At 47.6% G+C, this 22,181-nt stretch overlaps 1 protein-coding gene across 3 annotated transcripts; it reads right to left on the reverse strand.

Annotated features, from left to right (window-relative positions):
• Positions 1 to 4,755: 4,755 nt before the first annotated feature.
• PRPS1 (phosphoribosyl pyrophosphate synthetase 1) lies at positions 4,756 to 15,434 on the reverse strand. Of its 3 annotated transcripts, none has more exons than XM_086470613.1 (7): positions 15,304 to 15,434; positions 12,314 to 12,497; positions 11,877 to 11,975; positions 9,929 to 10,053; positions 7,996 to 8,169; positions 7,129 to 7,288; positions 4,756 to 5,130 (listed from the first exon to the last, which is right to left on the reverse strand). In XM_086470613.1, the coding sequence occupies exons 1-7, from the start codon at positions 15,423 to 15,425 to the stop codon at positions 5,038 to 5,040; spliced, it is 957 nt and encodes a 318-aa protein (XP_086326739.1). In that variant the 5' UTR covers positions 15,426 to 15,434; the 3' UTR covers positions 4,756 to 5,037. The 3 variants fall into 3 exon arrangements, with proteins under 3 accessions (XP_086326739.1, XP_086326741.1, XP_086326740.1); XM_086470615.1 differs by having other exon boundaries at positions 12,305 to 12,497; XM_086470614.1 differs by having other exon boundaries at positions 12,296 to 12,497.
• Positions 15,435 to 22,181: the final 6,747 nt, after the last annotated feature.

Here is a 22,181-nt window from a genome sequence, read left to right on the forward strand (position 1 = left end):
CAGACAAGTGTTTTACCATGTGTTTACTTTCCAGCTGTGCCTGCCTTCCCCCCAGCTTCCCCCTCTTTCCCTGCCTGCTCTCCACACTTCTGCTTTGCGGACGCTGCACAGTCTGCTGTAGCTCTTGTCCCTGGCAAGGCAGCGAGCGCAGAAGGACCTGGTTCCCATCCTCCCTGCGCACAGCCCCTCACCAGCATTAGCTGCACCCACCCCAGCAAAGGTGCAGCCCCCACGCAACACGTTGCATCCCCGATGCTGCAGCGCTTTGCAGATCCTGGGGTCTTTGTCTGGGCACAAAGCCGCCACGGTGGCTGCGCAGGCTGGGGAAGGGGAGCTCCCCCTTCCCCGAGCCAGCCACCGCCATGATCCTACAAACCACAGCTGGAGCAGCTTTAAAGCCAACCCTCTGCATTTCCAGCAGGCAAGGTGCGGGGCTGCTGCTGGGGAGCTTTTAAAAAACCTATCTGACACAAAGAACAAGGAGAGTTTTATCCCAGCAAGAGCTTTTTTTCCCCTGACAAATTTGCAGAGCCTCCCATAACCACACAACCTGCTTCTTTCTCACGCATTTTGGTATTTATGCTTTCAATAATTTATAACAAAAGAAGTGAGACATCAACAGATAGGGGGAAAGCAAAAAGCGCCCTGACCCGGAATAGAAAAGAACAACTGCCAGCCATTTTAGATGAGTTTTAAATCTCCCACGGAACAAGGCTGTCAGGGCTCAGATACAGCTTTGCTGATGGCCATTTCCAGGAACGCTTTATTCTCTTCTACAAGGAGGAGGAGGAGGCAGGAGATTTTCTCTACCTGATTAGAGAGGTTTTTTTCAGCCTCCTGCCTACAGGGACAGGCAGAGCACCACAGCAGCCAGCCAGGAACTGAGCCCCCTTCAGCCACCGCTGCCCAGCTGTGAGCCAGTCCCCCTACTCCACAGGGGGACAGTTTACTTTTTCCTGCTCATTTTTAGCCCCAGCGTCCTGTCATGACCCTTTCCTTCACCAGGGCAGGAGCAGAGAGCCCCAGGAAAGCAGACAGCACACTCAGGCTGTTGTGCCTTACACCAGGGCTCATTCCTCCAGTGGATTTTGCTGCTTGTTGCATTTAGAAGAGGCCTTTCTGTCAACCCTCACTACTTTCCCATTGCCCAACAGCAGCAAGGCAAGCTGCTGCTTTCTCTAGCTCACAGAAACACCAACTCTAGGGGATGAGAAATCATCTGTACGCTTGTAAGGGAGAAGCAGCAGGAGGGAGCTGCTGGTGAGAGCAATTTGAGAGGCACCTCATCTTGCTCCAAACAGCAGTCAAGGCCTGCCGGCTGCAAGGCATAAATGGTAAGCCCAGCTTTCATAGGGGCATCCCCACCCTGTGTGGTAGCTTCAGCTGCCCAGGCAGGTGAGCTGGGCTAAGATGTGGGACTTGTGATTGACATGTTCTCTTCTGCTGCCGCTTTTACAGCGGGTAACAGACACGAGACAGCTACTGGCACCAGTACCTGCACACCTGAGCCATGCTCTCTGGCTGTCTGTGGCACAGCAAGCTGCTGTAGCTCTGTCCCGCTCTTCCAGCTCTCCCAAAGCACAGCAAATTACTCACTTGGGATTTTCTCACAGGGAAGTAATGAATTGGTTTCTATGATATTTCTTCAGCAGCTGTGAAGACAGCCTGAGAAGACACCACATGTCACCTCCAGAGCACCCTGCATGCTCCGTACTCACTCCAGCAGCTCTGGGGACAGGCTGGAGGATCACCTCCACTTCAGCAGGTAGCTCAAGACAGCACAAGTACTTCACAGCATGGGTGATGCTGCTGCAGCTGAACTTGTCTGGTCTAAGGGATTATCATCCCTGCACCACTCCCAAACTTGGGAGGATTTTGGAGGAACTTGGCTGCCATTCACACCTCAGGGGCTTCTTTCCTCCCAGTCTACACTGCAGTGAAGGGACACCCTCCCCACTTCTGCCTGGTACTACATCCATGACTGTGCTGGACAGGGAGAAGAGTGCTTCAGTTCTACTACCTGCACGTGTTACAGGCAGCCATAGTTGCTGTAATTGTGCGCATCACTTTTAGTCAGTCAGTGAACACCTGCCTACAAATAGGTTCAGTATTAGAAAGTTGAGTGGGGTTTTTTTAATGTAGAGAAAGAAGTTTGCTAGAAGTGTCCAGCCCTTCTGATCTGAACATTTCCAGAGCACAAGAGCTTTATCTCCTTGTGACAGTTCTCATACCCTGAGTATCACCCATCCTTTTAAGAGCTACAGTGCTGTCACACAGCCCTCCTCCACTCTAACCCCCAGGTTTTAAGTAACTAAGAAACAGTATATACACACCAATAGCAATGGTCACCTTTGTAGAGATTTTTGGCTGTAAAACTCACATTCTGTTTCTTCTCTGAGGAAGGTGCAGTCTGCTACATCACCCGCCCTGCTATCTGAGGAAAAATATATACAGTTCACTTATTCATCAACCAGTACTGAAATACTTTAACAGATGAATGACAGCAGTGATCCTCAGCCAAAAGTCTGCCTGAGGCCATGGTGGCATTTCTTGAAGCAATGTTCAATCTAGGCCTGAAGTCTGTTGTAAGGCCAAAGATCTTCCTCTAGACCTGCCATCTCATCCTTCTGACTTCATTGATACTTTCCCAGTCTACAAGTGCTTCTCAGGACATAATCCTGCTGCCTCTGATCATTAGCTTTGTGCAAGATACTTGGCAATTCTTCATTTGTACTTGCTAAACTACTCTGCTTTTTCCATACCTGAACAGATTTGCTCACATACATAACTGAACAGTACAAGAGAAATTGCACTACCACCTCTAACAAGTCTAACAAATCAGATACAAACAAAAGCCACTACCCACTAAGAGAAGTAGCTTCATCCCAAGCTTCTTCCATGCAGCGTGAGTACAGCCAAGCTGAACCTCACAGTCAGCACTGCTGCAAGAGGGTTACACCAGATGACCTTCCAAGGTCCCTTCCAAATAACATCACTCCATGATCTACCTTGCAGGTGACCCAACTCGGATGACGTACATCACCTTCGTAATGTTTTTAGAAGCATTTATAGACAGAGGCCATGTTTTTTAAATAAAAGTTTAATTCCTTCATCAGGTCTTAAGTTTAAACAGAAATGCTGCTGAAAATCCTCACACCACTGCTCCAATGTTCTGGCTCTTGGCTCTCAGGGCATGGGCAGTGTGGCAGCAGGGGCTCCAATACAGGAGGCAGGAATCAATCTCGGTAGAGCTCAGTGCAGGATGCAAAGCAAGGAAGCAGGAGACACACACTTTCCAGACAAACACCAACTCTTAAACAAAAAGAAAAACCTTGCACTGTAACACAATTGTTAACGTTGCCACAGGACAGGAGTTCTAGGAACGGAGAGAAGTCTTCAGTCAAAGGCACAACTAAAGAAGTACTTCCCCAGATATTAACCAAGTGTTTCAGTTAGTTCCACTTATACCCCAGCCCCTAGCCTCTCAACGCCATGCTGGTTACTCTAGCAAGTAATTTCAAGTTCCTTCTTTTCCCTTTTTCCCTTCCTCCAGCTCAAAAACAAATAAAAGAGGAGTGCTTATAAAAACCAGAGCATGAAACAGCTTGGTCTATAACCCCGTAAGAGTCCAGGACAGACTTAGCAGTTTACCTTACAGTTCTCTGGTACCAAGTACTCAAGTTTCAGATGATACTTATTACATCCGGGAGCCTCAGTCAGCTCCAGTTTTGGTATTTTTCTTTCAGGCACTTTGCTGCCTGTCAGGTTGGCGTTAGATCTACAGTTTTCCCAGTACTATGTATCACCAGCCTCTTCAACCCATGGCTGTAAGCACTCATTAGCAGCATCAGATCCACTTCAAAGGCTTCTTCAGGTTCTGTAGTCCTGCAACCTCCTATGCTCCTTGGTTTAAGAACTTTTGCCAGGAGCAACACTTTCAAGGCAAGGCAGACAGTGACCAGGACAGGCAACCAGAATATGTCAGTAACTTGCAGGACAACAGGATTGCAGGCAATGAGAAGCTAAGACAGCTGGACACAAAGCTGTTGCGTATTAGGTCACCCCAGTGTCTAAGCAGGCACTTGCTAGATGCAACAACCAAGCTACTATGGGATAAAGAGGCTCAGTTTACTAGTGTACTGGTAAAAAAAGGATCAAGGATTTGCACAGCTAGTCAAGATGTAGCTATAGTACATGATAGCAGTCCTCTAATTGCTAGGAAGGCTAACAGTAAGCTGTGAAATTTAGGAACTGGCTTTAGCCTATGCTAGAAACTAAAGCACACAACCACCATGAGCCCTCTACACAAGAATGCTTGTCCAGGATGCACCCTCACCACTAAGGTAACACAGCAAGGCAGGACTGCACAGACTATGCTCTCACCTTCACTTTGCTGTGTAGCATGCTAAAGGGCATTTAATTTCATCAACGGTTAAGATGAATTCAAGTTTGCAAGCTACTCTGATCTCCTTTCACGGGAGGAAGCTGTAGCAGAACCACCTCCCAGGTGTCTTCCCAGGGCTTCACCTAGGGTCAAGCTTGGCCAAGATACAAGCCTTCCCCACGGCTCTTCAAGGGCTCCTGTCAGGTATAGAGTGGTAAGACAGCCAGCAGTCTCTCAGGCTCTTGCTGTAGATCCAGATCAACATGGCCTAGGGAGCTCTACTTCCCAAACAATTTAGGATGCGCATGCCAGATCATCTAACCCTGCCCACAGACAAACCCCCCTCCCCCCCTCCCAAATAATTGTGGCAATTCGTCATGTGTCAGTCCCGCTCTCCACAGATCTGCAGAATTGAGTCAATGCTACTGATGAGCCCCAACACACGGGGCTGCTGGTGGAGTTGGAGTGTTACAGAGATTAGCTTCACCCCCAGCCTCCCAGTGTTGGGATCAGAGCCAGTAAGCCTGACTTAAGCAGGAGGAGCTGTGGAGAACTGCACTGGAACAAGCAGAGTCTTCTACTGAACTTTACAACAAGCTGAACAACTTTTGGTTTTAAAAAAAAGCCATACAAGCAGCAGCTGACATCTGTTGTTATAAAGGGACATGGCTGAATAGGTAGGAGACAGATTCCCCATTATGAGTCCTCCTGATGGCCTCTGCAAGGATCATTGAGATGTCAATCACCTGGAGGGGAAGAAAGATGCATCAGCATCACTGAGAAAAGACAGCAAGCCTGGAAGAACAGCTGGTAAGTTAGGAAGAACTTAAACTCATCATCCAAATTTATAGCGTGCCAGATGCAGACAAATGACTTCCACACAGGACTGTGATTTAGTTACATGTAATTCTGAAGATATTCTACATATAACACTACAAGAATTATTTCGCTGTTGATCTTTGTCAGGGTGGCAGTCTACTGTCACCTTTCTTCGCTGAGACTCCCTAAGCTCAGTCTGTTTACCCTAGAACTATCTTACTCACTTTGTGTAGGTTGCAGAGAAGTTAGGGGAGTCTAAAGCAAGATCAGATCGCTTCCCTTGAGTCATGAGGCTTTACCATCACTGCCAGCAGTCTAAGACAAAGCTACTGTGCTGCAGCTCAGCTCCCAGTCACTGTGCTGGCTCCACCTGGCGGGGTAATCCAGTTAACAGGAGGGGAAAAAAAAAATCAAGTCTCTCTAATTCTAACTCTGAATTGCAGCAGCTAAAGCATTTTGATATATGCAGCCTCAGTAAGAACCAGCATGTTCATGGTGCGTTAAGGAAACTAAGTGAAATCCATATTTAACATTTTCTACTGGATAGTTTGCCTCCTAAGGAAGGAAAGATAAAAAGAGCTGCAGAGCAGAGCATGAGACTGATGACATATCCTTTAGTTCTGTATTTCTCAAAACTGAACATCAGATGTTAGTATAAAAGAGGTGTTAAGTGAGAGTCTGAAGAACTACTCCACTGCAATCTTTGGCTACAGCTATCTACATACTGATACTAGTTTAATATTTTGCCTACATTTACTGTAGTGTGGAGCTTGGAAAGAAGTTGAAGCATCAGACATCTTTTCAATCAGCAAAGATATCTACCTTTAAGCTGCTTAAAATTCACTGCTGCTTCAACCAGTTCAGTTTCCTTTTCACCAGAATCCCAGTACTGGGGAACCTGCTATGCTTACAAGACAGCACTAGCTGAGTCCTAGCAGTGCCATTCACTTTCCAGAACTTGTCCAAATGCCTGTGTCCTATACACCTGTGCTGTGAAGCTAGCATTTAGGATGTCTTTGGCTGGGTGTATGCTGCAGCAGTACCTGAAGCTTCTGATGGACCTATAATGCCTGAATGCTCAGGTAACGCTGCAACTTCCAGCTGTCCATTAACACAGGAAATCCTCAAGTTCTGCCTAGCTCAAGTTGTACAGCCCATTTTTTTTCTTCCAGGAAAGTCAGCCTCCCCTTGGGAAACAAAATGCCACAGTACTTTCCCTAAATGGAAAGACAGATTCAGCATCAAGAGACGAGCTTTTAGTTTTCACATGGATAGCAAAGTGGTTTTGTTTATCTTTGGCAAGTACCTGAACACTGTACTGTGGAGCTGTGTCAGCTGCTTTTAGTCAAACCAGCAAGACATGTCCGTGGGACAAGTCTGCGCTCCCTCTGCAGCTCACCTGCACTGCTGCTATGACCAGACGAAGCACGCGACTTCCCCAGGCCAGGCTTACTTTACTTCGCAAAAGGAAGAGACATTTTGCTTAAAGGGCTGGGCATTAGGTGATAGTTACTCAACTGAAGCTGGCGTTACCAACTTCTGAAGCCTCTGTCTGCTTCTGCTTCAGTATTATATGTCATCTGCATAGCACTCCTTCAAAGTGTACAGATATAACTGCTTGCTTACATCATGGCCCCATGAGATCTGATCATGCTCTTGTCTGATCTAGGTAAAACAAGCCCTGAAAAAAATTTACTTAAATGAACCGTTGAAGATTAGCTAGATTAGAAGCTCATTTTATTAGTGTAGTAGGTCTGTTTCCTGCAGCAATAGGAACAAGAGAACTAGTCAATACTGCCACTGATTCCAGTACCAATGAAACTGCTGTAAGCACTAGACAGTATTACTGGGTTTTCCCATCAACAAGGAGGACAGACAAGTGCTATCACGCCCCAGAAGTGACAGAAAAGAAAGTAGATGCTCACCTGGATTTTAGGGCACTGCTTCATCTTGTCCTCTTGGGGTATTGTGTTTGTGACTACAACTGCCTCAAAACAGGCATTGTTGATCCGAGAAATTGCTGGCCCAGAAAAGATCCCATGAGTTAAGATGGCATAAACTTTGGTGGCTCCAGCTGACACAAGCCTATGGGAGGTGGTGGTGGTGGTGGTGGTGGGGCAGGGAAAAAGAAGGATCAAATTTTTAGCAAGTATTAAACTGACATTAGCACAAGGCACATGGTAAGCATGAAAGTAGACAATACCATACGCTTAGGGGACAGGCTACCTTTGATTCCCTGCTCCAGCCCACTATTGATTTGGGGGAAGAAAACAGTTTAACAAGTACCACAAAATCCACCACAGGCAAAGTACACATTGAAAAAAACCCCACCTGTTCTTAGCCCTGGGACATTCGGACTAGATCATACAAATCACCTTCTGTGATTTTTATCAACACAAAGTAGCAGATATTTAATACTGAGTGTTGCATATGCTGGTGTTTCTAGTGTAGAAGGCTTGAAAGACATCAAAGCTTGAAAAGCTTACTTCTATTAGAAATTCAGATGCATGACCTTAAGCTGATGGACCAGGCAGCACTTAGTTCTACCCAGCACAGTCACTGACGGTTTAGTGGAAGACACTTTCAAATAAAAAAAGTTACTGAGGTCTTCTAGCTACTCCCAGTGCGAGAACTTTAACTAGGCTTTTTGCTTATTTTGTACAACATGAGATAAGATAATCAAGAAACTGCATGCTACTTTGTGAAACATGATATGCCAGTAATTTGATTAACTCCTCGCATAGTTCACTAACAATAGGTTTCTGATTTAGGAAAGAATCAGCCTTACTCACTTGTCTGCAGCATGACAGATGGTACCACATGTGTCTGCCATATCGTCTACCAGAATGGCCACTCTGTCCTTCACATCACCCACCAGCACCATGCGATCCACCTCATTAGCCTTCTTGCGCTCCTTGTGAATGAGGGCAAAGTCTACATTCAATCGATCTGCAATGGAGGTCACTCTGAAGAGAGAACAGTTTCCAAACAACACTTAACTCCACACAACAGATTCAATCAAATCTTTTAAAACTATTAAGCACAAACTGCCACTGCAGTAAGCGAACCTGTCACTGCATCTGTTACTGCTCCCAAGCAATTAATAGAAGACACTCTGCCACCTTAGTTTCCCTTCAAGCAGTTAAAGTACAATCTCTGATCTAATCTCTCCCGATGACAGCAACTAGATTTAGATAAAACTATCTTTCATCCCAACTACTGTAAATTAATTTGCATTTAAAGCTCAAAACAAACCTTAATGAGCAAGTCTGGCAAACCTGAAGTGATCAGAATGCTTGGGAAGCTGTCATCTTTGTAACACTACACTGGAAAGGCTTAAGTTGTGCTACGACAGGAGCTGCTTGCACTCGTATAAGCATTCAGTTGTCATGCACCCAAGTGCTGGCACAAGGACAGGGGCAAGAGTACACACTGAAGAAATGCAAGTCCACCACCTCACATTTACTCTGGTTAAAGTGACCACAGCACAGCCTCGCTATATGGACCTAAACTTTACATATTGATACTGATGAATAGTAAAGAGTTTAAAAGCATTAAGAGTGAGAAGGAACAAAATACACATGCCCCTAAGAAGTTCTACACTTGAGATGAGTAGATTCCTAGCCTCTGTAGATCAGACTCATCACCCTGGGATTCCTACACAAGATTGTTAAACTAAACTGTTTACTAAAGTATTTAGTTCTACAGTATCTCCATAAAATATTGCAGCAGCCAAGATCAACACATTTAAGTTTAAGTGGCTTTTGAAGATGTTTTTTCAGGATTCAGATTACAGCTGGCTGACTCGGCATTTCATATACTGCTTTATGCTACAAGCTACAGAAGTAGCTGGATATACAAAAGGTCTTGTCCAATACATGGGCCATAACGAAGCTACAGGAAGACATACAGTGACCTGCAGTGGCAGTATCTCTTGGCTGTTTGTAACAGATAGCTTGAACACGCTAAAGTGTGTGAATCAGGTCAACACACACCAACATTTTGGCACGACAGCCCTGGATTAATGAATACCTCTGCGTTCCTTTGCGATTCACAGGTAGCCCTTACACAGAGGCATCAAGCAACAGCCTAGTTTCTCCTAATAAGCACCTGGGAACATTCTGAACTGCCCACCAACTGGCACATGTATCTGCAGAAAGACTGGAGATTGTCATGCTATCGAAGTGGAAATGTGCTATAACATACTGCTGCCTTTTGGAAAGGAACCATCTATCTTCCTTGCTCTCGGGGAAGGGTAAAAGTAGCAGCAGGCTTAAGTCCCAGCTAGATATTCAAATCGAGTAATAAAATAAGAAAATACCTCAGACTGATCTTAATACTGCAAAGAAAACCACCTGGATAAAAACGTGTCTCTAACCAACAGCGGTAACTTTGCAGAGGGGTACGAGCTACACGATTCCCTCCTTCAACCCGCATAATTACCCTTCTACAAAAAATTGTTCTAGTCACAGGCATGTAGTAATTGCACAACTCTTACCTATGGAGCTGGGATTCTGGAAGCTATTTAATTCTCCAGGTAGCCCAAGAAACCTTCTGAACACTCCCTAGGAAGAATATCTGACCACTCTTCACTAGCTGCCACAGACTGTCTTACAGAAGGCAGGCTAGCAGAGGGAATGTGTCCTAAGAATAAAGTCACTAGCTCTCTCAGGAATTCAAGTAGATCTAGAAGCAGCACCTCGAGCTAGCTGTCTGACAGCTTACCTCTTGGCTCCACCAGCATCTGGTGAAACAATGGTGCAGTTCTTCCACTCCGCAATATTCTCTTTGATCCATTTCAGTACAGCAGGTTCAGCATATAAGTTATCAACAGGGATATCAAAAAAACCCTGCAAAGAAGATGACAGGAACAGATGTAGCTGAAGGTCACATTCCAAAAACAGTTGGAAGAAGCCTTCTATATGATCAGGCAAGCAGCCACCACCCTTTCCATAGCTTTCAGCTTTCCTTTCTACTTCCCTTAATGCAAGGGCAGTAGCCTTTGGGATACACAGAATAGTCTTCATAGCCAGAAAGTTTTGCAGCATAAATAAAACTGCACATCTAACACCTTCACAACAAGGAACTAGTTCTATCCTAAGGGTGTGCAGAAAACCAGCATCAAACATGCTCATTTTCAGAGCAGCTAGCTGCCTGTTTACAAAGTCAATCTCTAAAGCTCATTACCTACGCTGTTTGCATCTACAGGAAACCTATGAAAAAGGCTTGAGTAACATTTGTTTTTAAACTAATGCAGCTGGTTCCACAACTTTACACTGACCCAGCAGACTCCTCCAGGTAAACCTCAAAGGTCACTAAAAGCCAGAAGTTAATCCTAGACAGGGAATAATATGCAGGAGAGTGGGGGCAGCTACCCTAGAGGAATGCTTCAGGGTACAGGGGTAACAGATCCTTCCTACCATCATTCCTTCTGCGCTCAGCAACCCGAGAACTACAAGAACCAGGCTTAAACCAGCCAGATGCTGGAAACCTATATACAGAAACCAAATTATTCAATTGTATCTCACCATTGCTGCTGGTGACAGTTCAACCCTATGGTACACATCACAACTCCAAGCCTCTTAAGGAAGAGGCATACCTCCTTGGGCTCTGTTCTTTTATTTCATGATCTTTCTGGAAGTCTTCTCAGCAGAGACCCCCATAGATTTTTGCCATCTGAGACAAAGTATTTCTGGGCAAATTATACTGGAAGAAATGAAACTGAAGTGTGAATGGCTGGATTTTCCACTGTTAAAATGACAGCCAGCCCACCTACTTCACCAGGCAGTAGATATCTTATCCTTCTGGATTCAAAGCATTTGCAGAATACAATAGCTGTCCTCCCTTCTGCGACACCCCTCTCAGCTGCACTAAGTTGGTTTCTTGGTCTTGGAGCACTTGCTCAAGGTGGAAAGAAACAAGATCGATAATTTAACAGCTTGCTGTCCCTCCTTCCCTGGCATACCCTCTTGCCACTTCTCTTACACAGCTCTGGTCGAGATTTCAATTGCTCTGTGAGACTACTCTGTTCACTATGCCAGCAAAACCCATAAGCGATTTTCAATTCAGCAGCAGCTTGTGAGAGAACCAAAGCCAACTTATGTGGAAGGGTGGCACTGCATGGATACAAGTGGGACTGCCCATCTTCTCAGCAGCAAGCTATCAGATCACTGGTCATGGTCAACTGAACCCTCACAAGCAGCTCTGCCAGCACACCTGGAGGCAGAGCTAACCTCAGGACAGAGGTATTACCAGCCACTGTGTCAAACAGAACACTGCTCACTCCTCCCTGACAATTCAGTAAATACCATAAATATCTAAGAATACTCTTCATAAAGCCGTTCACCATCTCAAAATCCTCAAAGCAGCAGTTAAGAACACACAGTGTCACCGTGAATAAAGTTGCACAGACCATTTACTGCCCAACATTCATATACACAGGGCTCAACACACTTAGTCTGAGCAAGAACTATAATTTCATTTACAGATGAACCTGTTACCCATTTCCCCATCCTCTTCTGACTGATTCTACAAGTCCCTTCCAGTCCCGTGTTCCCAAGTCCTGATCACTGCTGTGTTTAAAAAAAAAAAAGGCAGATCACTGGAAAGCCTGCAAGGCAGTAAAGAAGCTCAGATTGGAGCAGGTAAGCACTTCCCTGATTTTAGCTCCTACCTGAATCTGAGATGCATGCAGGTCCATGGTGATTATATGATCTGCACCTGCTACAGACAGCATGTTTGCAACCAGCTTGGCAGAGATTGGAGCTCGACTCTAGTAGAGGAAAAAACCAGTATTTAAGACAAGTTCAACTCTTTCATCAAGATGTCAGTCTTCCACTTCTAGGCAATGATTCACAAGTGGTTACTAAAAGGAGTACTCATTAACATTGCATCTTCTCATCAACTGGTGATTACAGCTTGCTCTATTTTCAAGAACTAGATCTTTATGAAAAGACGAATTTGCAGTCCAATGCCCTGAGGTTTAAAGAAATCAAAGTAACTTTTATCTCTTCCTCTACATATTCAACTTCATCTAATCACTATCCAGTAGTCAGGACTTTCAAGATGTGCATTCACCTTCCCAGCAGAAACCTTTACCACATCCCTTACCTTGTCCTTTTTGTCCTGACGAGCATAAGGGAAGCAGGGTATGACAGCTGTGACTCTGCTGGCTGAGGCAATCTTACAGGCATTTATCATGATGAGGAGCTCCATCAGATTGTCATTGATTTCACCACAGCCACTCTGCACAATGTAGACATCCTCCCCACGTACACTCTCGCCTATTTCCACGCTGAGAACAGATGAGGAAAGGTGAGTTGTATCCAAACTAAAACACAGCCATTACATATGCCTGCAGAGAAACCAAGGGATTCCATTCCCAAGGGTCTGTGGGTTACAGTGCTGCGCAATCAATTGTGTTGAGCAGGAACACTGTTGCTTATTTGCTCAGTAATTTTTATATCGCTCACTGATCAAATTTAATGGTTCAGTCAGTAAGACTAAAAGCACTCAGCGTGTACTCTCAATCTCCACACAAGCTGAGCATGTAAACAAACATCCCAGAACAGGCCTTGTTCTCCCTGAATCAGAAGTACCACCACCTCAGCTAAAAGCAGCAGCATACAAAGGAAGCAAGGATGATGGCCAGTCAGCAGAGAAAGCAGAGCCAAACTTCCACCAGAAGCTATGCTGCAGCTGACAATTAGATTTAGAGTCATAACAGCTATTCACCGGCATGAAGAGAGAGGCCCTCCAGCATTTCACTTTGGAAAGGCTTTTGGGGTTAATTTCCTCCTGGATGTAATGCACACTAATCCTTCCTGATGAAGGGACTGAATACAAGCCAAAGGTCCTGTTTGCCAGCAGCAAACCGCCAGCTTCAGCGCCTGTATCAAGACACCTGGACCAGAGGCAGAATTGGAAAGAAAGCAGCAGCCCTAGGTTTGACATTTCATACAGGGCAATGCTGCACAAGGCCTTTTGTAGGAACAGACTAAATACTAAGTACTTCCAACATGTCAGTTTAGAGAAGCCTGCCACCAGCTTCTGTAACCAGAAGTCAGTCTACTAAGGACAAAGCTCTCCCATGGTTTCTTTCTTCTTGCACTGGAGATGCTCACTCACTCTGCAGACTGCTACCACATCAAACTCTAGAAACAGGTAGACAGACAATCACCCAACCCACTCCTAATGGCTTCATTTATACAGCACCTTAGGGTAGATTTCTAATTTTAGTATTTCATTCTCCGATCTTCCTCCCCTCATCTTCAACACATTTTTGATGACTGCTAGGTATTTATAGTCTTACTGCTCAGTACCCATCAGCAAACTGCTGTCACCTTTACTGCACACTGACTTACAGCACACACCAATCTCATGAAGAATTTTGGCTAGCATGAGAACTTTTTGCTAGGTAACTGTCTGAATTAACAGTAGTTAGCATACAATTGCCAACTCCAACTGTACTTACCAACAGTCTAATAAGATTAAGGTGATTCAAGACATTTATTGTACAAAAGTATCAATAAACTGTTCTGTTAAAACAATCTTACTTTTTCTGGGAAGCATCTGCTATCAGCTTATTAGGGTAAATATGGTACCTATTAGGTCTTAAAGTCACATTACCTTCTAACAGAAGAACTGCTGGCTAGTCAACTGGATGGAGAAGAGCAGTTAATAAAAAGCAATGAGAACAGTGCAATGGCAAGGGCTGTAACTCAAACAGACTCTTTACAACTCTCCTCTACAACTCCGTACTTCCTCTTTTAAGTTTTCAGTTACAATCAATACTCATGCAATACAAACATAATATCCTACATCGTGTGTACATCGTGGATTCTCCTGGAAAAAATTAGTATCTCCCGAAGAAAGGAGTGGGTTGAAGTAATCATTCAAGGTTTTTTGTATTAGACTGTGTGGCATGTACATGCTCAGTGTAATTCTCTAAACCAAGCTTTAAAGGCTCTGAACAATTGTAAGTCTCTCCTTTCTTTTAGCTTCTTCAGGTAGGATGGCAGCAAGACATACAAAGCAGAGAGATAGAAAATAAGACAAATCTTAGGTTTCAGAGCTTGGGAAGAACAGACTTCATGACTGCAACTGCATCATGGGTTGTAAGGTGGTGACACAGCCTCTGACCCTTCCTGAATAATATTATCAATACCTTTAAGACTCTGATGCTCTTCAGAGTAGTTTAAAGGCACCAGCTACACCCTAAGGGCAAAACTGTCAAGCCTCAAGTCATCACAGTCTGGACTAAGCAGGGAAGAGGCCAACCCACACGGGTGAAACCCCGGGAGGTGCATCCCCATCAGCTCCTAGCTTTTGGGGTGGCAGGGGCAAGGTCGGGGCGGTGAATCCTTCCGCTCCAACCTCTGTCACAGCGGCCGGCTGACACAAGCCCTCCCTCTACCTGCAGGAACGCCCCCCGGGTACACCGATACCACCAAGAGTCGGACGCCCAGCACAGCGGGGCACAGCCCCCACGGGAGACGGGCTCTTTTCAGCGGAGGCCGCTAGAGGCACCGCCGGGGCCGTGCAGCCGCCCAGCACATGGCTCGGCGCCGCCGGGAGCTCTCCAGGGAGCACCGCGGCCCCGGCCTCTCTCCCACACAAACGCCCACCCTGCTGGGGCTGTCATGCTTTACCAGGCCAGTTCTTCCCGCTCCCTCTCACCCCGCACTCGGTAAACCGCAGCGCGGCGCCCAGCGGCACAATCACCGCGCTGCCCCGCAGAGAGGGGCTCCGAGGGGCGGCTGCTCAACCGGAGCCAGCCGCGCTGCACAGCGGCCGCTCGGCTGAAGGGCGCCCGCGGGAGACCTGGCCGCGGCCCTGCCCGGGGGCTGCGCAGCAGCTGCCCGCAGGGAAAGTGCGGGATGCGCCGGAGGCCTCCGGCCCAGCAGGGCCCAGGCAGGAGCGCTTCGCGCTCAGAGGAGCTCTCCGAGCGCGGCTCCCATCGAGCCACCGCGCCCCCGCGGCCCAGCCCAAGCCCCGCACTACGAATCCCAGCAGCCCCTGCGCGGCGGCCGTACGGACCCCAGCGCCGCAGCGCCCCGCGGCCCGCCGGGAGCTGTAGTGCGGCCCCGCCCCCGCCTCACCATGTCTCCTGGTTGCTGAACTTCTTGGTGACCACCTTGCCCAGCTCCAGGCCCAGGCGGTCGGCGATCTTCTGGGACAGGTCCTGGTGCGAGCTCCCGCTGAAGATCTTGATGTTGGGCATGATGGCGGCTGCGGCAGCGGCGCTCTCCTTCTCCTCCTCCTCCTCCTTCCCGCTCCGCCTCGCGCCGCGACCGGCTGCCGCGCGGGGACCCACCCGCCTCCTGCGCGGGGACGCGGCACGCTGAGCACAGGCCACGCCGACGCGCCCCTACTCCGCCATCTTACCCCTTCCCGCCAGCCGCCAGGGCCCTTTATCGACTCCTCGCCCCCGACGACACGCCTCGGCCCGCTTCCCATTGGCTCTGTGGCAGCCAGGGGCGGGGCCCCGCCCCGGCGCGGCAGGCGTGGCTCAGAGGTCTCCTCCCGCCGCGCCGACCGCCTGAGCCACGGCCGCCGGTGGGGGGGGGGGCGGGAGGGAGGCGTGCGCGGCTGCTGGCCCGCCCCTCCGGGGGGCGGGGCGAAGGGCAGGAGGAGGCCTGCGATTGGTCGCTGCCTGGCCGCCTGGCCTACGACTGGTCACGGCTGCCGGGGCTGGAACCGGCCGGCGGCGCTGCCCCACGTGGCCCTGTGGAGGACGGACCGGGTTCGTTGGTCGCGTGATTGGCAGTCGGCCCCCCCCCCCCCCCCGCTGCCATGATGGCTACGATCCCTCAAAGGAGGCCCCGAGGAGAGGCAAGGTGGGGGAGGGAAGATGGTCCTGCTCCCGTCGCAGGGTGCATTACCCGCAAGCCCCGCCGGTGTCCGGCACCAGCGGGTGAGCAGCCCGGCGGCGGCGGCGGGGCGGGAGTTACCTCAGCATGGCGGTGTGCCTGCGGCCGCTGCCTCCTTCCTCTGCTGCCGGGGCCTGCTCTGCGCTAAGCAGGCGTCACCCCGCGGGGCTGCAGCGCCGCGGCGCAGTGCCGTGCCCCGGTGGCATGCTGCACGGGCGGCACCGCGCCGGCTGCTGCACCGCCGTGTCACACCGCACGGGCGTCACCCCCCCCGAGGTGCTGCGCCCCCCGGGACAAGCTCTGCGGGCGGCACCGTGCCGGGCTGCTGCGCCCCGCGGAGCGCGGCACGGGGGTCGCTCGCCCCGCCGTGCCGCTGGGCGCTGCCTGCCGCGCCGCCGCCAGCGGCTCGGGCCGCCGCGGCCACACGCGGTGCTGCCGCCGCCTCCGAGCAGAGCCCCGAGCGGTGGGTGCCGGCCTGCGGAGCCCCAGGCACGGCCGTGCCCTGCAGCAGCAGCAGTAGCGCGGCTGGGCACCCGCCGTTTCCCGTTTCCCCGCGGTTTTCGCAGTGAACAGGCCCTCGGGCAGAGGGACGGTCCTTTCCCAGCACATTCAGCAGCCCCGGCGCCTCGGGGGAAGGCTCCGCAGGGTCACGGGCAGCGGCAAAGCGGGAGCCCCGCTGCCTGACCGGCCGTGCCCAGACCGCCTGCACTGAGCCCGCGGGTCCCCGGCTGTGCGCTTCAAAGGCTGGGTGGGACGGTTTGTCAACGTGACCAAGTTGGAGCAAGCTTTTAATTTTTGAAGGATAGTTCTTATCTTCTTCGCTTGAAGATAAACCTTTTGCTTTTTTTTTGTCTTGCAACTCCTGGTCTACAAAAAATGTATGTTGTGCTCAGTCTCTTCCTTTGGCTGAACTGTGAATTGATCCCGTTTCAGAAGTGAAATGATGGTAGCAGGCTTTATGTGTGAAGAGGCATCGACTTCTCACGTACGTAGCCAGTACAACCGGTTTCACTGCAAACTCGGTGAGAAAAAGTATCACAACGGCCATAATCAACACTTTCTGCACTCGACCTCAGAATCTGCAGCAACACTTTCTGCTATTTATTTTTCCTGTTGGAAATAGCCTTTGGCCATGTTTTGAGATTAGAAGCCCCATAATTGTGGTGGATACTCTGAATTGCAAATACAGAGGTGTTGTTTTTCTATCTAGATCATTGTTAAAACCCATGTGGGTACTATTTTAACAGGCTGTTTAATTTGATTTCTAGGGGGGGTGTTTACATTTATAATTGGGGTTTTGTACCTAATTCTGTAATTAGTCTCCTCTGAACTTTCAGCCTGTACATGACTGCACTGTGCAGATTAATTTAGCTTTTGCAAAAATAAACATATTTAAAGGGTTTTAAATATATGAAATAGGCCACAAATAGCTTCTTCAAAATGTGCATGCAGTCGTGTAATTCCTACTCATTTTACATGACTGTCTCATAGATAACAGCCTTCTGCAATGAATTTTGCATTAAGTGATTGCTTTGAGTCCTTGAGAATTCAACCATAAGAAATAGTCCACAATTCACAGAGGCTGGCCACATTTTCCTTATTTCGTCTTGTAGCTATCCTGGCCCAAAATGCTGCTGTCCCTATCCCCAAACGCCAGTAAACTAATGATTACAAAATTGTACTTTGAGGAGGTTTTCTATAACCCTTTGTAGGGTATCATTAAACCCGGAATTCATCTGGATTAAGATAGATATTAATTCCCATAGAATCACAGAATGTTAGGGGTTGGAAGGGGCCTCTGGAGATCATCTAGTCCAACCCCCTGCTAAAGCAGGTTCACCTACAGCAGGTTACACAGGACTGCAGCCAGATGGGTTTTGAGTATCTCCAGGGAAGAAGACTCCACAACCTCCCTGGGCAGGCTGTTCCAGTGTTCTGCCACCCTCAGAGTAAAGAAGTTCCTCCTCATGTTCAGGCGGAACTGCCTGTGCTCCAGTTTGTGCCCATTGCCCCTTGTTCTGTCTCTGGGCACCACTGAGAAGAGCCTGGCCCCGTCCTCTTGACACCCACCCTTTAGATATTTATAAGTGTTGATAAGGTCCCCTCTCAGTCTTCTCTTCTCCAGGCTAAAGAGCCCCAGGTCTCTCAGCCTTTCCTTGTGAGGGAAATGCCCCAGTCCCCTAATCATCTTAGTAGCCCTCTGCTGGACTGTCTCCAGTAGTTCCCCATCTTTCTTGAACTCGGGGGCCCAGAACTGGACACAGGACTCCAGATGTGGCCTCACCAGGGCAGAGTAGACTGGGAAGATGACCTCCCTCGAGCTGCTGGCCACACTCTTTTTAATGCACCCCATCAATACTTAGCATTGATGGGAACTGGAGTATTGATATATGACAATTTCTATTTTTTAGGGTAATTGTAGGAGCTTGTGAAATGCTGTGACATACAGCAAATCCAAGGAATGGGAAAGGAAGAATAGAGCTCTTTGCTTCTAATTTGTTGCTAATCATTGCTCATCTTAGTAACACAGAAGAAAACTTCACTGTCAGATGGCTACATGGTGGTTCAAGTGATAGGTTTTGCAGATACCTCTCAAATTTCTAGCAGCCATATTCTTGCACAAAATCCACATCACTGTAACCATTTCCTACTAATGACTCCCATACGTTTGTCTGGAGGGCACCTAAAAAAATCTGGCAATTTTGTTGGGATTTTTATATGGACCTTTCACAGTTCACGACATTTTTTTCAATTATAAATTTGGGATAGTTGCACGTTTGCAATGGCTGTTCTGTACTTGTTTTTCAGTGATAAAGCTATGTAGTCTAAAACTAACTTCAAGGCTTCTCTTCCCTGTGAAACACAGACTACAGAAGGTGTGTTGCTGCTGTTGCAGTTGTAAGAATTTGGAAGATGGGTAACTTCTTTCAGTCCCCAAAATACTTGGTTTTGGTTTTGGTTTTCAACCATTGCTTCAGTCTTGGTTTTAATTCTATTTTTTTTCCCCTGCTCTTGATCACAGAATGAGCATCTTCTGTGGCCCAACATCCCTGTCCCCTCCCAGTTGATTTGTGAACCAGGCACTGGGAACCTGAGGCTGAAGGCAGCAGAAGGAATATTAAAACATGTGAATTATGCCTCTCATTGATGAACTCTGAGTTCTTCCTACACAGGACTTTTGAAGCAGCATGTCTATCAGTTTCCTCATATAATTTTCCTCAGAATCATAGAGATGGGATTTGCAGGAGTAAAAAATCTGACAAAAGATAAAATTAGATCCTTAATCCTATAAACCAGGGATTGGCAACCTTTCATGTGTGAAATCAGACTTTTTTTTTTTTTTGCCTTTCTGAGCTAGAGGCCAAGCGTGGTTTCAGGAGCCCCAGTGAGCCAGTGGAAGCTGCCCCCCAGGAGGGAAGATTTTGCACAGCTGCTGGTGGATGACACCTTCTTCTCCAAGGCAGAGCCGGGGCTGGGTACTGTGGCCGCTCATAGTCTCTCCAGCTCTGCGTCGTCTTGCTGCCTTGTACTGCTCACAGCAGCATTAAATCGACACGAGTGCCATCTAAGAAAAGTCCCTGCGACCCTTCGGTGTTTCAGCTACCACAGTGTCTTTGTAGGTTAGACACCGCTTGGGTTAAGAGGACAAATATCCACCTGCCTTAACGATTTATCACTATTGCTAGCAAAGCTCTTAGAACAGGATAACCTCAGAGACTTGATTGAGGAGAAGCTCTTAATGCACCAAAGTCTTAGTTAAACAAAGCCAGAAAGCTTGCTCATGAGGTTCCTCAGCCATAGCTTGTCTATTAGTGGTTTGCATTGCCATTAACTGAAGAAGGGGGGACAAGGAGAACTAGCTTTGAAGAGGGAGATGTTTATCTGGTTCTTGGCCTAAATGGGATGAAAGGAGAGACTGTAGTTGAAAATGATTGCCCCAAGTCAGTCAAAGGACACTCAGGAAAATGATCATAGCCTAAGTGAAGTTTGGATGCGAAAGTGCATTGGAGCATCTCAACTCTTATGTGGACATCCTTATTCAGAATTACGTACCTAATTCCAGTTGGCTTGCTTCATTCTGAAAGCAAAATATAATACATTGAATTATCTACTTCCAATCTAAAGAATTTTATTTTATTTTCTGTGGTTTACAATGTGAACAAGCATGAGTTGGTTTTGCTAGTGCAAAGAACAAGGTCATAGGCTAAGCTGCTGTGTTCCCTCATGTTTTGGAAATTGTGAAGTAAATTACTGCCCGACTAAGGAGAACCTGAAAGCACACAAATAGCAAAAAACCCTCTTTTTATTTACTTGATTCTATGGAGATGAATTTGACCAGAAATACCATTGTACATCATACCCTGAGAATATCAATTTTCCAGGAAGTTTTAAGCAGTGCTTTAACACATCAGATTTCATGGTGATGTCAATCAAGTAGCCCTTGTCCCTCTCTTGGCACATTCCTGCATACAATTGCCACTCAATTACCACCAGCCACTCAATCAAGGACACATTTTCATTCTGAAAGCCTGTGGCTGAGGTTGTTTTTTCTTTCTGTTGCCTTGTGACTTGCACTGCCTCAAAGCCAGTTCTGTTAATGAATGGCACTTGATAGGAACAACAAAAGGCTTTGCCCTTTGCCTTGATGGCTAAAAGAAAAGCAGAAGTTGGAAAAAAAGCGAAGTCCAAAAAGGAATGGGAGGCAGAAAGAAAAGCAGAGGTGGAAAAGGGGTGGAGGGTTGCATAGGGAAGTAGAGGATGAGAAAAATTAAGACCAAAAGGGGTTGCAGGGCTGGAAAGTGAAGGCTGAAAAGGGGAGGGAGAACGAAAGAAAAATAGATGCCAAAAAAGGGCTGGGAGGCCTCAAAGTGGTGCGAGGGCAAAAAGTGGTGCGAGACTGACAAGCCATGGGAGGTCAATAAGGGATGTAGAGGTTGAGAAAAAGCTAGGACTGAAAAGAGGTGGGAGGCTAAAAAGGAGTCAGTGGCTCTTGGCGCTGGGACTCCGAGCGCACGACGTACACCGGCGTCACAAACGTCTCGATGAGGCTGCTTAGCACTTGGAGCCTGCTCGTGATGGCGGAGAGCATGTGGGTAGGACCCTTGTCAACGGCTGCCATGCGGCGGCAGGATGCCCGAAACTCCTTGAACTTGAGAGCGAGCTCTTGCTTGTACTCAGACAGCTGGGAGATGCAGGGTTTGCAGTCCCGGACATCAGGGCTCACCACACACTGCCTCAGGATAGTCAGGAGCTCATTGGCGTCCAGCTGCACTTGCAGAAACCCCTTGGAAAAGCTGTAGGCATGGCCTCGAAGGGTGTGTATGATAAAAATTTTGTCCCAAACCAGGTTTTTAAAACAAAGTTTCCAATTTATTAAGTGAATACAGATAAGCAAACAGCGCTGGGTGCGCCGGGAGTCTCTTCTCTACCAGGACACAGGTAGCAGGTAGCACACCAGGACGCTAAAGGCAGCGTCTTTTATATTCTTACACCAGCGCCCTGACCAATTCCCTTTTCTGTTGGGTCTTTTGAAAGTCTCGAGGGCTTTGTTCCTTGGCGCGCTTTTCTCCTATTGGATCCTTTGAAAGTCTCATGGTCCCATCTTTCGGCGGGCTTTTCTAAGCAGCGGTTACATCAGCTCTAAGCGGGGGTTTTTAAGAAGTGGTTACACCGTTCCAAGCGAGAAGCACACTTGTCTATATTTTACTCTTACAAATTCTTAATTTGATTCAAACATTCATCACAATTACGATATAAGTTATAGTGATTACAAATTACTTCCGATACTACCCGATACACAGGGTACAACAATTACATTTATCACACCATATTCTATTTTTACACGAATCATGCCTATGTTTTCCACAATTCCCCCCTTTATTTTTGTTTGTCTCATTGATTCGTGTCTTGGTTTCCAATTCGATAATGGCTTTCCATGCTGCAGTTAAATTTGGGGTTGTTTCAGTCTCCAATACCATTAATGGCATTCCACCATTCTTTATTTCTGGTTGCATAGTTTGCACCACTGATCGTATCAATTGAATAAAACATGGAATTATACAAGGGATAAGTAATAACCCTCCAAATATTCCAAGGAGTACAATACC

Source organism: Leptosomus discolor, chromosome 9, assembly GCF_034619465.1.
Source record: "Leptosomus discolor isolate bLepDis1 chromosome 9, bLepDis1.hap2, whole genome shotgun sequence".
NCBI classification, from domain to species: Eukaryota; Metazoa; Chordata; class Aves; order Leptosomiformes; family Leptosomidae; genus Leptosomus; species Leptosomus discolor.